Source organism: Eretmochelys imbricata, chromosome 4 (assembly GCF_965152235.1).
Source record: "Eretmochelys imbricata isolate rEreImb1 chromosome 4, rEreImb1.hap1, whole genome shotgun sequence".
NCBI classification, from domain to species: Eukaryota; Metazoa; Chordata; order Testudines; family Cheloniidae; genus Eretmochelys; species Eretmochelys imbricata.
Genome location: NC_135575.1, coordinates 127334901 through 127351117, shown reverse-complemented (window position 1 = coordinate 127351117; position 16217 = coordinate 127334901). Strand labels below are relative to the sequence as shown.

Sequence of the window (16217 nt, the reverse complement as noted above, 5' to 3'; positions counted from 1 at the left end):
AGGACTGGTCCCTGTTCTGAAATCAAGGGCTTTTTGTTGTTATAGTGAGTGCTATATTTGTAAATGGGGTAGGAGTCCTTCCTGAAGATGAAGATCTAGTAGTACTCTCTCTCATGCCTTTCTGGGAAAATTACCTTTAGTTTAAAGAACCCAGGCAGTGGCACTTATGTCACTCAATTAGGCCAGGGTTCTGCTGTCACACAGATCGTGAAATCATCCTCAGAAGAACTCATAAACTCAGATAGTTCAAAGATGCATATGCTAAAGGAAAAGCAGCAGCATCTGGGCTGAGGTAAGTACAAGGACTTTTGGAGTGCTGGGTCTCAAGTTCTGTTTCAAATGTGGTTGAGTGAGGTCTGTTACAGATATCTGGTCCCAGAACTGAACCTGCTACGTGAAACATGAAAAGGAGAAGCAAGCAAAGCCTGTCTATTCAAAGCCAAGTAAAATTATGATCAAGCCAATCTCCCAGAGCACGAGGGGTTGGGTGAACATGGAGTTGGTGATGTGGGAACTCTGCCTGTGACCAAAGCTTGGAATGAAGGGACCAGTTGTACCAGAAGACAATTGGTGCCAAGACACCACAAATACCAGTTGTTGAAAATGTTAACACTAAGGATGGTCTAAATCTATTCAGTATCTTGGTTCAGAGGAGGGTCATTTCATGGTTTTACCTTAACTCCAAGGAAGAAAAATACCCTTGAACTCAGTAGACCTACTGTCTGCACTCATTGTTTCTAAGGATATGTCTACACTACGAAAATAGGTCGATTTTATAGAAGTCAATTTTTAGAAATCGATTTTATACAGTCGATTGTGTATGTCCACACTAAGCGCATTAAGTCTGCAGAATGCGTCCTCACTACTGTGGCTAGCATCGACTTACGGAGCAATGCACTGTGGTAGCTATCCCACAGTTCCCGCAGTCTTCACCACCCATTGGAATTCTGGGTTAAGCTCCCAATGCCTGATGGGGCAAAAACATTGTCGCGGGTGGTTTTGGGTACATGTCATCAGTTGCCCCTCCCTGCATTAAAGCAATGGCAAACAATTGTTTCGCGCCTTTTTTCCATGCAGACGCCATACCACGGCAAGCATGGAGCCAACTCAGCTCAGCTCACCATCACTGCTGCTGTTGTGTCCTGGGTGCTGCTGTCAGCAGACAGTGCAGTACGACTGCTAGCTGTCATCATCCACCGCTTCCACTGCAATTCTGCTCTCCTGCTCTTGTAAATGAGCTCAGTCTCGATAGCACATTTCTCCATGTTGTCGTCATCCACCGCTTCCTCTGCAACTCTGCTCTCCTGGTGCCATGAATCGACCTCGCAGGTCCTCTCGTCGTTCTATATAAATATCTATTCTCGTGGCATCCGTTGTCATCCACCGCTTCCGCTGCAACTCTGCTCTCCTGCACACACCATACCACGGCAAGCATGGAGCCCGCTCAGCTCACCACTGATGTTAGCATTGTAAACACCTCGCGCATTATCATGGAGTATATGCTGAACCGGGCTAAGAGACGCCAGCATGAGGACATGGACACAGACGTTCCTGAAAGCACGGGCTGTGGCAGTTGGGACATCATGGCAGCGGTGGGGCTTGTTGATACAGTGGAATGCCGATTCTGGGCCCAGCAAACAAGTACAGACTGGTGGGACTGCATAGTGTTGCAAGTATGGGATGATTCACAGTGGCTGCTAAACTTCTGCCTGCGTAAGGCCACTTTCCTGGAACTCTGTGAGTTGCTTTCCCCTGCCCTGAAGTGCAGGAATACCAAGATGAGAGGTGCCCTGATAGTTGAAAAGCGAGTGGCGATAGCCCTGTGGAAGCTTGCAACGCCTGACTGCTACCAGTCAGTTGGGAATCAGTTTGGAGTGGGCAAATCTACTGTGTGGCTACTTGGATCACAGCAGCCCCATGTAATCATTGACGTTCTGTTATCAAGGGTAGTGACTCTGGGAAATGTGCAGGATGGCTTTGCTGCAATGGGTTTCACTAACTGTGGTGGGGCGATAGATGGAATGCATATCCCTATCTTGGCCCCGGACCACCTTGCCAACCAGTACGTAAACCACAAGGGGTACTTCTCAATGGTGCTGCAAGCACTGGTGGATCACAGGGGACGTTTCACCGACATCAATGTGGGATGGCCGGGAAGGGTGCATGACGCTCGCATCTTTAGGAACTCCAGGCTGTTCGAGCAGCTGCAAGAAGGGATTTACTTCCCAGACCAGAAAATTACCGTTGGGGATGTTGAAATGCCAATAGTTATCCTTGGGGACCCAGCCTACCCCTTGCTCCCATGGCTCATGAAGCCGTACACAGGCAGCCTGGACAGTAGTAAGGAACAGTTCAACTATAGGCTGAGCAAGTGCTGAATGGTGGTAGAATGTGCCTTTGGACTTTTAAAAGCTCGCTCACGCTGTTTGCTGACTAGGTAAGACCTCAGCACAACCAACATTCCCATTGTTACTGCTGTTTGCTCCCTAATATCTGTGAGAGTAAGGGGGAGACGTTTATGGCAGGGTGGGAGGTTGAGGCAAATCACCAGGCCTCCGATTTTGAGCAGCCAGACACCAGGGTGATTAGGAGAGCACAGCAAGGCATGCTGCACATCAGAGAGGCTTTGAAAACCAGTTTCATGATTGGCCAGGCTTCTGTGTGGCAGTTGTGTGTATTTCTTCTTGATGCAAACCTGGCCCCTTTGTTGATTTTAATTCCCTGTAAGCCAACCACCCTCCCCCCTTCGAAATAAAGTAACTACTGTTTTGAAACCATGCATTCTTTCTTAATTTTTAAAAAAAGGGAGATAACTGACAAGGTAGCCCAGGTGGGGTGGGGTGGGGGAGGAGGGAAGGACAAGGCCACACTGCTTATTGTAGCCACACTACAAATCAAACTGTTTGAATGACAGCCTAAGGTTGCTTGGGCCATCCTCTGGAGTGGAGTGGCTGGGTGCCCGGAGCTGCCCCCCCCTTTCTCTCCTCCCCCCTCCCCTCCAGCGTTCTTGGGCGCCTGGGTGAGGAGGATATGGAACTTAGGGAGGAGGTCAGGCGGTTGTACAATGGATGCAGCGGGGGTCTGTGCGCTTGTTGGCTTTCCTGCGGCTGCACCAGATGCTTCATCATGTCCGTTTGCTCCCTCGTTAGCCTTAGCATCGCCTCCTGTCTCCTGCCTCTGCTCTTTGTGCTCATTTAATACTTTCCTAGCCTCTAACACTGAATGCCTCCATGCATTCAGCTGTGCCATATCAGTGCGGGAGGACTGCATGAGCTTGGAAAACATGTCATCGCGAGTACATTTTTTCGCCTTCTAATCTGCGATAACCTCAGGGACGGAAATGATAGGGGGAGCCGAGAAACATTTACACCTGGGGAGAGATAAAAAGGTAGAGTAAAATTTTAATATGTTGCATTTCTGAGAACAAAAGGGAGTCTCTCTTTCACAGTGAATTAAGCAATTCACAGCAGACATCACATGTGCTTTAGGTACAAAGTCACATTTTGCCTTTTATATTGAGTGCCTGCTGGTATGGTGACACATCACATACGGCTGGGCAACAGAATTCGGTTTCAATGCAGCCATGGTAAGGCAAAGGGTATGCGGGGTTGGCTTCTTACGCATAACATGTGGGAATGGTTTCAAACTGCAGCTCCATCCTTTCCCATAGCAAGCAATGGGTTTGGTTTCACATTTAAGAGGGGTTGTGGTTTTCGAGTGGATGTGCAGCACACACCTCTCCCCACCCCACCACGTGTCTATTCTCTGGGATGATCCCTTTTAGCCAAGCACAAACAGCCCAGCATGAACGTCGTCCTTTTACTGTTCCCTTACAAAAATTCCCCTATTTAATTCAGGTGACCATGAATGATATCACTCTCCTGAGGCTAACACAGAAAGATAAAGACTGAATGTTGCTTGAAAGTGACCAAAACCCAGGACCATTCACTGCCATGCTTTGTGCTGCAATGATTCCAGATTACTTTCAGAGTACCTCCAGGAGAGCTTCATGTGGATGTCCCTAGAGGATTTCTGCTCCATCCCCAGACATGTGAACAGACTTTTCCAGTAGCTGTACTGGCCACGAATGCATCCCAGTTTTTCAGGGCAAATCAAACATTAAACACTATTGCGTTTAAACCCTGTACTGTAGTTACAAATGTGAACTCACCAGAGGTGCCTTCTCCAGCTTCAGGGTCAGAGATCCCGCCTTCAGCGGGTATTGACTCCAGGGTGATGAAAAGGTCCTGGCTGCTGGGGAGAACGGATTCACCACTTGCCTGCTGCATGTTCTCCTCCTCCTCCCTTGCAGGTGTCCACGGACAATGGTGGGGTAGTGGTAGGGTCCCCTCCTAGCATGGCATGCAGCTGATCATAGAAGCGGTATGCATGGGGCTCTGACCCTGAGCAACTGTTTGCCTCCTTTTGTCTTTTGGTAGGCTTGCCTCAGCTCCTTAACTTTCATGTGGCACTGCTGTGTGTCCCTGTTGTAGCCTCTGTCCAACATGCCCTGTGAGATTTTGGCAAATATATTTGCATTTCTTCTTTTTGAACGGAGTTCAGCCTGCACAGATGCTTCTTCCCATACAGCAATCAGATCCAGTGTCTCCCTTTCGGTCCATGCTGGAGCTCGTTTGCAATTCTGGGGGGACTGCATGGTGACCTGTGCTGCTGAGTTCACCACACTGACCGAACAGGAAATGAAATTCAAAAGTTTCTGGGGATTTTCCTGTGTACCTGGCTAGTGCATTGGAGTTGAAAGTCTGTTCTGAGCGGTCACAATGGAGCACTCTGGGATAACTCCCAGAGGCCAATACCGTCGATTTGCGTCTGCACTACCCCAAATTTGACCCAGCAAGGTTGATTTTAGCACTGCTCCCCTCGTCGGGGAGGAGTACAGAAGTCAATTTTAAGAGCCCTTTAGGTTGACTGAACAGGATTGGTTGTGTGGACGCATTCATTTTTAAATTGACCTAACACAGCTAAATTCGACCTAACCCCGTAGTGTAGACCAGGCCTAAGTTGATGTTCCAGCTTACGCTGCCGGGGAATTGAATACAAGATTGAACAGCTCTGGGAGGATGGTTTAGCATGATCCTGCTCAACACAGTCTATCATGCAGGATGGCATTGTGAAGTTCATGTACACCTAGTTGTTCTTAGGCCCTTGAATCCATCTGGCTGCTCATGGCCACGTGACAGATCAGTTCCAGGAATTGGATGTTTGTTCCTTCAGACTAGGGTGGATAAAAATCAAAAATTTAAAAAAAAAAAAATAAAAGTGCAATTTTTTAAATATAAATGGGAGTTTTTGATTTTGTTATTTGAATTATAATTTTTTCTTTTTTAAAATAAGCCTGTTTGAAATGAAATCTGAATTTAATACGAATTATGTTAAAGACTAAATTTTTTATAATCTCTTAAAACATTTTGAAATAAAAAATAAATATGCTGAATTCATAACCCTCTATCGAAAACTTTGAGTTATAGCCCACTTTTCTATATAAAAAAGAATTGGGGGAGGTGGGAATCTAACTGTTGACCTACTGTGCCATATTTATAAAGCTTACGTAATTTAGGGGACTTCCATTTTTGTGAGACTAGGAACTTTTGCTCCAATCATTTTCCCTTAGACATGTTTGAACATTTTCCCAGGCTAACCTGAAATAATTAGTTTAGTTTAATTCACTAACTACAGTTAATCCCTCTATTTAGTAAATCATTTAATTGTAAATGTGAAACATATTTTGGACACATCAACTTTAAATGTTTTGATAAGAGAAGTTTTTTTGTTTAATAAAATAATTGTATATGCTGTTTTATGTGTTCAGTTGAATTCCAGTTACTATCATAATGCAAATTATGAGCAAAATGTTAATTATCTAGTAAACAAGTAACATATCATTTACCATTTTCTAACATAATAAAAATGTACAATTAATAGGAATTTGAAAATATTAAGCTATATAATTACTTATAGTTTATTTTTTTGCTAACTAAGAGGGTACACTATGTACCTGTATCTAGTGTAAAGATTCTATTTAGTTATAAATCAACATGTTTTAATGGTTATATCAACAAATGAGAATGCACTTTCTTTAGAAGGTAACTGAGGTACAAATGGAAAAGTTGACTAAAGTGGATGATTTAAATTGAGGCTTTCCACTTGGTGATTTAAACAGCAGATTTAAATCAATCCACCGTGCTTCAGACAGTTGGTTCCAGAAGACAATGCTGACATAGCCACTCCTGGAAGATGATCACTTTCCTTGTGGTTGATAAAAACCTTGCACATTGGTTAAAAACCTTGCACAATGAACACTGATCAAGAATGTGCCCCTCCTGTGCCTGACTGTCTTGGTTGTTATGGATATGGTGCTATCCAAGGTGGGCATGGAATAGGAACTAACACAGGACTGGAAAAGACCTCCTGTGCATAATCCCATTTATAAATTTAACAAGTTCCATCTGAAAACTAGTTAGAAGCTGTTTGCCCCCACTACTCCTATTGGAAGACTACAGAAAGTCACTCCTCTGATGGTAAGAAACTTTCTAATTGCCACCTAAATTTATTCATGGCCAGTTTATAGCCATTTGCTCTTGGTTCAGTACTGTCCGTTAGCTTAAATAGCTTATCCCCTCCTGCGCTTTATCCCCCTGATAATATTTATAGAGAAAAATCCTATCCCCTCAGCCAAGGCTAAACATCCAAACCTTTTCTGTCTCCTCTTGTGAGACTCACCATTCCTCTGATCATTCTACTAGCTTTTCTCTGCACCAATTCCAGTTTGAATGAATCTTTCCTGGACGTGGGGAGCAGGATTGTACCCAGTATTCCAGATGAGGTCTTACCAGTGCTTTGTTCGATGGCATTAATACCTCCCTATTTCTACTGAAAATAATTCACCTCATACATCCTAGGATCATATTTGCCTATTTTCTGGCCACATCATGTTGGTGGCTCATGATCATCCTGTGATCAATCAACACTCCCAGGACCTTTTCCTCTTCTGTTATTTCCAACTGATTAGCCCCCAGCTTATAGCAGAAATTCTTATTCGTCCCTAAGTGCATGACTCTGAGAGAAATTCTAAACTTTCAGGAAAGTGAGCAGATGGGGACAGCAATGAATGCTGCTGAATCTTGCTTATTGCCTACTATGGTTAGAAATGACTGAGAGGTGGTTGGAGCTGTACCACATAATATCCTGAAGTAGAGTGCTGAGGACATAGGGTGTCTACAGATCCCCCCAGGACACTGCAAGTGGATAGTTTCAGTGGTATCTGCATCACCTGCAATGGATATCCATGTAAGAAAATGCTCAAAGAAGAATTAATTTTCCCTACATTTAACTCTTCACCACTTGTTTATTTTTGTTTTTGGTAGTCAGAAACTTCAGAAAAGGGGAAAGAGAGATGTGCACACAGAAATGTGACACAAAAATAGATTTAGAGATGTCTGTCAGTTCGGTGCTGGAACTTCTGGGATGGATAGAGGTTTCCAGATACCACGAATTAACCAAAGCAAAAGAGCAACAGCATGGAGTTCACTGACTTTATTTGATTTCCACATGAACAGAAGTTCTCATTAGAAAGCAGAAAGCTTTTATTATACTGGACTGGAACTCAAAAGATACTGCAAGTAACCCCCTGAATAATTTATACTGATTTGACTCTGGTGCTGTTTAAGTAAAATGGCGTCAAGTGTGCTGTTCAATGCAGTCTACTGAGCTTACCTAAAAGTACTCTACTATTTTGCTTTTAACAGAGTAATTAGTAACAGTTAAAATCTCCAGTTATATTTTTCTTATAACTATCCACTTTTTTAAAGCAAAGTCAGTATTTATCATGCAGACATACAAATACTAAAGTTATACTTTGCCTTTTTGCAACATGAAGTTTATTCTCCTGTTAACAAAGAAAATCTCAATTTATCTAATGTTCTTCCTCTTTAATTACAGGAAAGTGGGAGTGTCCTTGGCACCACTGTGATGTTTGTGGCAAGCCTTCTGTTTCTTTTTGCCACTTCTGCCCAAATTCTTTCTGCAAGGAACACGAAGATGGGACAGTACTAAATTCTACATTAGATGGACAGTTATGCTGCTCTGAACATGTTCTTGGGGTAGATTCTGTTGAAAATCAGAAGACTGAGAAACCCCCCCAAAAATTGACCAAGTTGAAGCCTAAGAGAAAGCGAAGAAACAGATGGATGAGAGCTGAATGCAAATAATAATGAACTGCAGTTTCCACTGCCAACACTATCTTGTAGATAAGTTGTGAATAGGGCCAGGGAAGGACACAATTTTACATATATTCTGTAAAGGTTACATTTGGGTGAAAAGCATTTTTTAATCGACTGAGCCAACCACAGCAGTCTTCTGCTGCATCTGCACTGATAACGAACTATGGCATACATAGTTCAGAAATTTTTCAGGACAAACCAAACTTTTTACTCAGCATTACAGTTACACTTGAATTTTACAAATGTAAAAGGTTCCCTCCAATGTTTTTCCGTTTGGAGGCAAATTAAAATCAAACCAGGTAGGCATATAAACTTAGTTCTTGAGATAGTATTTGCCAGCCAACAGATGTTTAAAATAGTGTATCCTTGAAAGATGTTATTAGTTCTCAAGTTGTTTTAAATAAGAAATGGCTTAGTATGCAGTCCCAAAGAGATCTGCTTGCCTTGTATTCATTGTGGAGGAAGTGCTCGAGTGCCATGCAGAACCCAGGAGAATATCTCAGTATAACCACAGACTTTACAATTTGTTCTTACTCTTAACAAAATGGCTGTCTAATTGGTTTTAAATATCCTTCCAACAAGAAATATGGTGCATGGTGGAAAGAAGCACACTGTACTAGCAAGGGGAAACCTTGCAAGAGATTTTTTTTCTATGCTCTTTTTTTTCCCCTCTATTTGATTTCAGCTAAACAGAAATACACTTGATCTTGCAGCACTATACAAATCCAGACTTAAGTGATATTGTCTTGCAATCAAGGCCCAATATTTAGGATAATTGTGTTTTTAATTTGTAAAAAAAGCTGTTTTTTTCTAATTCTGTGACCATTTTTTGGTTCAGATGCAAACATTTCTCCGCAGTTTGCAATCCAAACACTGCATCATGTTAGTCCAAAAAAACCAAAATATGAAATGGAATAGTCAGTTAAATGAAAAAGCCAGAAAAAATTTAAAAGTAAAATAGACTTTAAACTAACACAAATGACCTAATTAAATATAAAATTTAACCTGATTGTGTTCCTTTTTCAACAGCTTTTATGAAAATGACTACTTGACTCAGATAGGGCAGATTACTTGAAGTCATTTCTTACTGGTTTAGGAGTTCACCACCTGGCTTTTTACAACCGCTCCATTATTTCAGCAAAGCTGTTTCAATTTTTTGACTCCCATAAGATTTTCAAAATTACAGTATACATACATACACTATTTAGGCTAAATGGAAATTATTATAGAATTGGGGGGGGGGGAGGTAAAGAAAAATATCTGAAATTTTACCTACTATTTGATGCTATTTTTGTCTACTTGCGAAATGGTTAAGCAATGTTACAAACAGGTTTCGACTCGTGCAATCATAACTCAGCCCACATAAATGCAATGTACACTCTTATGCCCATTTAATAATTTTTATATGTTCTAGCTTAGTTTGCCTTTAATAGTGCGGAACCTCTGTGTAGCTCCTTTTTAATGAAGCATAGCTATATCATAAAAATGTATATTTTTTTCAGGGCTTGATTGCAGATCTAGCTTTAATTATTGAAATCGACAGCTGTTCCCCATATATGAAAACTTTGTGACTGTCATTTTATTAGAAAATTTTAATTGAAACAATTCTAAAATGTATCTTTACCCCATGGTGAAATCTGAAATCTTTTTATTTTTGTTTTGTGACTGAGCAACTGCTTTGTTTTTTTTAATCAAAATTTATAAACACTGTTGGAAGGTTAATTCTTCCTTTTTCAACTAATCCTTTGCTTGAAGTAACACAGTTCAGTGTAGGAAAAAGTGTTACATTAGTGGTTGAGATTTTTACTTCACTTTTAACAAATCAATATACAAAGACTTGCACATGATATAAAAATTGAAGGTTTCTCAAATCTGTTTGTGAGGAACGTTCTTTCTTCTGAGGTCCATTCTTATATTGCCAAGGCTGAAGCATAGACAGGTACCTAAAATGAAAACCAAAAAGGTATGCTGTATATTCTTTCAGGATGGGGAAGGGAAGTTAGATATCTTTTGAAGGGGGGAGGGGAGGGAGCAAAAGCAAAAAAGTTTTTCCTGATCACTTCCAAGCAAAATGCAGGAATTTGGCATAATAAGAATGAATATTTCAATATTTGTTTTCTTTGGATAAAATAACCTGTGAGGAAAGGTTTATAAGTATACTTTTTTAAATAAGTTATTATAAAACTTACCTTGAATTCTAGTACTTTAAAATTTTTATATTGTTCATAGGTTTGTAGCTTTGTATCACCTCATTGCTGTACTAGTTCCAGTGTTGGAATAGTTGTGGTCCTGTTCCTAATGGGCAGATGTCCCCATCACAGAAACCACCATCAGAACTGGTATTAATTGTCACCATTGCAGAGACCAAAAACTGAATGATTGTGGAATCTGCCAATTTACCTTCTTGGTCAGGTTCTGAAGCACATTAGTGCAGCAGTGTGCACTACTACCATTCATTCTGTGCTTGTCTGTGGATAAATAAAGACTTCAGTCTCCATGGCTGTCAGTTGCAACACTTTTTCAAAATTTAGAGAGTGATTTCCTGCTGCCTGTGGTTTAATCTTTCTACTTTCTTCCCAATCCTAAATTATTTGGGCCAATAGTTACCTGCATCCCTGAGAAGAATAAACTCTAGAGCTTGCTCCTCTAGATGTTTACTTAAAGTTAGTTAAATTAGTTAATTATTGAAAATCCTATTCCTTCTATTGATTACTTACTCTTGAAATTGATATCCTTTTCAAATATGGGTCAAATTCTCCCCTGATTCATATCCCATGCAACCTTACTGAGCTCAGCAGGGTTGCTTTGAATGCAGCTCAGAGTATAATTTAGTCTGTGGTTCAGTAAGATATTTTAAAACATCTTTTTTCATGAATACTTTCTACACCTTAAGTCTTAAAAAACAGACGGTCTCCTGTAAAGGGACACAAGAACCTTTAGTAGCCAACGTCTACAAAGATTGGGCATCCAGTTGTAAAGTACTTTAAATACCAATTGCAACATAAGCATGTCATGAAATTATATCAGAATGTTTACATTTCATCTCAGCCACTGAGGTGTATAAGCTAATTTTTTTCCAGTGAATTGTGCTACACTTAAGTTGGTATACAATAGGCAAATTAAAATAGGTTGTTGCTTCCTGATCAAATGAGAGACAGTATAGAAGTATGGTTTCAGTTAAACATATCAGAAATATTTTTATACAGTCTGGAAAATATAATCAATTGAATTGCATTGCTGGTTTGTTCTGTAGTTTGCATTCATGGTAAGTTTTTAGGGGCTTTTATTTTAATAATTTTAAATACTGGAGTTACTTTAGAGAAGTATTAATGGAGATATTCTATATTGCTGAGTCATTATTCCTTGACAACCCTTTGAGAAATTTCAGTGTCTTATTAAATATTAAAGTTCATTCCTAGTTATCTTATTTTTGAAATTGCCAGAATTTTTGAAATTCTTGTTTGGAAAAGTGAATATAGTGCAGGCTCTGTTCTTACCGTAATCTTTTAAAAAACAATTAAATGGTGTATATTGTGGAAATGCGTGAGTGTATTGCTGTATCAGTAAGGCTCAAAAGGACTGTGGCTTCATAATGAAAATTTATGCTTCAGGATTTTTTTTTAAAAGGTTGACTGGAATTAGCACCATTTTAAGCTTTTGTCTAGGTATTAGTGGTTGTGCTTTAGACTTCGCTGTTATGTCTTTCAGTTTGTTATAGGCAGAGCTGGCAGTGCAGCCCAACACTTCCCATTATAAGGAGGAATTTGCCTATTTCTGTAGTCAGTTGCTTATAACTGTGCAAAATTTTAATCATTTTCCATGCCAGGTTACTGTCAGGTTAATTTTTATATTTATTTTTTTCTTATATTTTTTAAGTTTCAGCAAAAATGGTCCGCTATTCCCAAGAACAAGATTAGGAAAAATTATGTTGTTTTGCCCATGTTGGAAAAAAGATTTTCACGTTTTTTTTCATTGAGAAATTTGCACATTCATTCTCTGGAGCAGGAACTTCAGATTGGATACGGAGGGGTAGCCTTTGTGTCAGGAATGTGCCTTTTGCTTTTCCTGTGAAAAATCACCCAAATTTGGCCAGGTCATAAGTCTTTGAAAGATTTCCTATTGCTTATGCTCAGTAGAGAGTTGTTAGAGTTTGGCAGCTAAATTCTGTGCAGATTGCATGTACTGAGCATGCTTCATCCCAGGGTTGCAGGGACTGAACAGGAGAACTACCCTGCAATTGTTCCTCGTGGCTACTGCTGTGGACCAGGCATAGGATCTGAGCAGGGAGTCCATCTCCCCTGTGCTTTCAGTGTCACCCTGCTGAGCCCAGGCACTATGGAGGAGGAATTGGGCCTATTCAAATGCAGAGGGGGGACAAGATCAGCCAGACCTGAATGGATAGAGGAAATTGGGACAAGCACCATTGAGAGAATAAGAGATTGGGGTGAAGGGGCTGATCAAATGAGCAGTAGTGGGGAGAACTGAGATTAAATAGAGGTGGGGAGGACTAGGATTGTGAGTGGGTGGAGGGAAGGTGAGATGAGAGGAGGATGGGGAAAACTGAGATTGTCTGGGCACAGAGCCTGCTGGGGAAACTAAGATGCAGAATTGCAAATAGATTTTTATGCTATGATACTTAACAACGCTGGATGCATAATGTGTACCAAAGCTCTCCAAGTTCCCAGTCCTGTTTCATGAGGTTGAATTCCTACTCTAAGGATCTGTGAAAAGCATTGTTTTGAATTTTTTCTATATTTTTCTAGTACTTAAATTTGAACCAGTTCCATTTTATACCTACACAGCAATGTCAAATTGTCACCATTTTTGTTTCACATAAGTTTTTAAAGATGAAACTACCAATATTCAGACTCTTAAGTATATTGAGGTATTTTATACTCTGAATTGAGTACTAATACTTGAAAAAAGTGGAAAACAAGACTTGAAACAGAAAATAATTGAGCAGAATAACATTGACTATTTTCTATGTAAAACTGTTTTAAACTGGACTTTCTTACAACCCATTTGAAATGTTTATTGTATGAACTAATTCAGTATTTCAGTTACTTTCAGGTTCAGGCACTTAATATGCATATCTCAAGGATTTTTCATTTCAAGGAAATGTAATAGTTGTGTAATATTGTAAGAGTAAATACACTCGTGGGGCATTTTCTGAACTTGACCATTTTTTAAAGATAGAAGAATCTTAGGACAACTAAGTATACCAACACTTCACTGGAGTTACTGTGTTGCTGCTAAGCATATTTATTTATAAACAAATAAAAGCATTTTTATTTATATAAAAATGCTTAGCAGTAACATAACTTTTAAAATTTATATATAATTTAAAATTAATGGAAAATTTACTTTTAGAGCTATAATATAGATCTTTGTGGCTTTGATACAAGTTAATGGTTTTGTAACTCTTGGAAAAGAAAGGAATAATGGTAAAGGTATCTGGCCAAACTCTGCTCCAGTCAGAATGATTGTGAATTAATTAAATGTGTGCCGATAGATAAAACTAGTGCATGTGGAATGCTGCTGTTTGATGATGGCTCTTTTGGGAAAAAATGCATCACCTGACATCCCTGGTTCCAAAGCAATTTCTCACTAAGGGGTCATTCCAGCTCCCTATAGTCCATCAAAATATTCCCATTGACTTCGTTAGGAGTTGGGTCAGGCTCTAAATATGAAAAACTGTGCCTGCCTAGAACTGAAGAGCTGTAAATCTGCTCACTTATACTTAGCGGCAAAGAGTCCTGTGGGACCTTATAGACTAACAGACATATTGGAGCATAAGCTTTCATGGGTGTAAGCTTTTTGTCGGATGTATTCACCTACGAAAGCTCATGCTCCAATACGTCCGTTAGTCTGTAAGGTGCCACAGGACTCTTTGCCACTTTTACAGATCCAGACTAACACGGCTACCCCCGATACTTGTCACTTATACTTAGAATCCTTATTCCCATTTGCAGTGGCTAGTGTATGAAAAATCCGTACTTTTTTTATTTTACAGTGCTCCAGCGTCTGATGGGCGTACTACAGTAACACATAAACCAAGGTCTTTGCCCCAGTGAGTTTACACTCTAATTTACAATGCACTTCAGGTGGTAGAATCCAAAAATGCCTCAACTGCCCTGCTCTAATTTACTTGAAAACAGAAAAGCTCCACAGTTCCTTCCCATGTACTTGAGTCATTTGGCAATGAGTCTGGCATGCTTTCTGGCTCCTTTTCTTCCCTAGGGTAGAATTGGTGTTTTTATAGGTGTTCAGTGCCACATTACTTCTCTGATTATATAGGAGAGGATGAGGACCCAATATAGAACCAGGCCCTTACTCCTGACTGAATTGAGCTAAATTACTTGTAAAATCTGTTCATTGACTAAAAACTGAGATGGTTAGAAGGATGCAATCAACCTATAAATTCAGTCACCAATATTTTAAAACTTAGTATTGTTAAAAGTAACACAATGTGAGAGACCGGGATGTGGGTTGTGATGACTACTGCTTGGAACAGGAGTTAATCCTAGTGGTTATTGCAGGAGTTGGTAGCCAGGAATAGAAGTCTGGGGTCAGAGCTGGAATCAGAGTTGAGGGTCAGAGCTGGGTTACCTGGAATGAGGCAAGTCTGGGTCCAGAGCAGGAAAAAGACAAGAGCAAGGCTGGGGACACGTAAGCACAGGAACTAATGCAGCTGTGGGAGAATGCTCTGAGCCATCATTGGCCTAATGCTGCTGCTGGGCTTAAGTGTGTGCCTCTTGGTTCCTGTAGCCAATTAGGCAGTCTGGACAATGAGGTGATTCTGCTGTGAGTCCTCTGTTGCTCAGTAAGGAGGTGGAGCTAGCTGATCCCAGGCTTAGTTGCAAGTGTTAATTCCTGTATACAGTGGTGGTGTCACTGTGTTGTTCCCAGGAGAGTAGACACAGAAGGTGGGTGAGGTAATATCTTGTATTGTCCAAACTCTATAGGTGAAAGAGAGAAGCTTTGAAACTTACACAGACCCGAAATGTTGTATCCATGACAGCATGTTGCATATGTTTACCTTTTGTAGTCAGATAGTATGTTGTGTTTTATGTGGGTCTTTCATACATCAGCAGGGTTTTTTTAATATGTGTAATACACAGCACATTTTTGTAAAATAGATATACACAGAAAGGAGAACCCAGTATTCTGAGATGATAGAACAGCAATACATGTGAGGAGATTAAAGCAATTTCTTCATACACAGATGGTTTGGAAAAATTAAATACTTCACTGAGAGAGACTACACATGGTAAAGCCTCGACACTGAAGTAGTTGGAAGGAGTGGTTTTTGTGAAATTCATTCCATCCCTACAAAGCTTGAGTAAAGTGGGGCTGAGCGAAGACAAATTCCATCCCCAGTGCAAAAGGTAACACAGTTAAAGTACAATCCCCTATTCCTCCTGCAACATATGGTCTGGAATAGTTGCTGCGGCTGCTTTATATGGGGTGCCTATTAACTGCATCCATGTACAAGCATGACTTATTGCCCTCTCAACAGTGCTGCTCTTTGTCAATGTATTTAAAGTAGGTGAAGTACACCTTTGTGACACAAAGGGAGGGCAGTAACTTCCCACCAGGGCTGTTCTGCCCATTCCTTAGGGCTTTTGCAAGACAGCTAGCATGGGCCCTCTAACTGTATGAATTCCACCCTGGTAGAAAGGGACAATAATGCACAAAGAATAGTGGTATTACACCATGGTTGAAATCCTGGCCCCACAGAAGTCAATGGGAGTCTTACTTAAATAGGATTAGGATTTCTTCACCTCATTCTTATACAGAAAGGAATTACTTACCCAGTTTTTAAAAATCACTTCCAGTAAAGGTGCATCAACATGCTTTTTTCTTTGGAGAGAGGTGTCTCATGAGGATGGGTAGATTAAAGAATGGTTGGTGTTAGCAGTGGCTGAAGTTTTCTGTACAATTTGGGACCGATCAAGTACAGCACTGCATATGTTG

The 16217-nt window shown here is 40.4% G+C and overlaps 1 protein-coding gene across 1 annotated transcript in view; it reads left to right on the top strand.

Moving 5' to 3' along the window:
• The window catches only part of NSD2 (nuclear receptor binding SET domain protein 2), a 150060-nt gene extending 141832 nt beyond the window's left edge, over positions 1 to 8228 (top strand). The window contains exon 22 of the mRNA XM_077816182.1: positions 7960 to 8228. Coding sequence (XP_077672308.1) covers positions 7960 to 8228 — 269 coding nt within the window. The remainder of the gene's footprint in view (positions 1 to 7959) is intronic.
• Positions 8229 to 16217: the final 7989 nt, after the last annotated feature.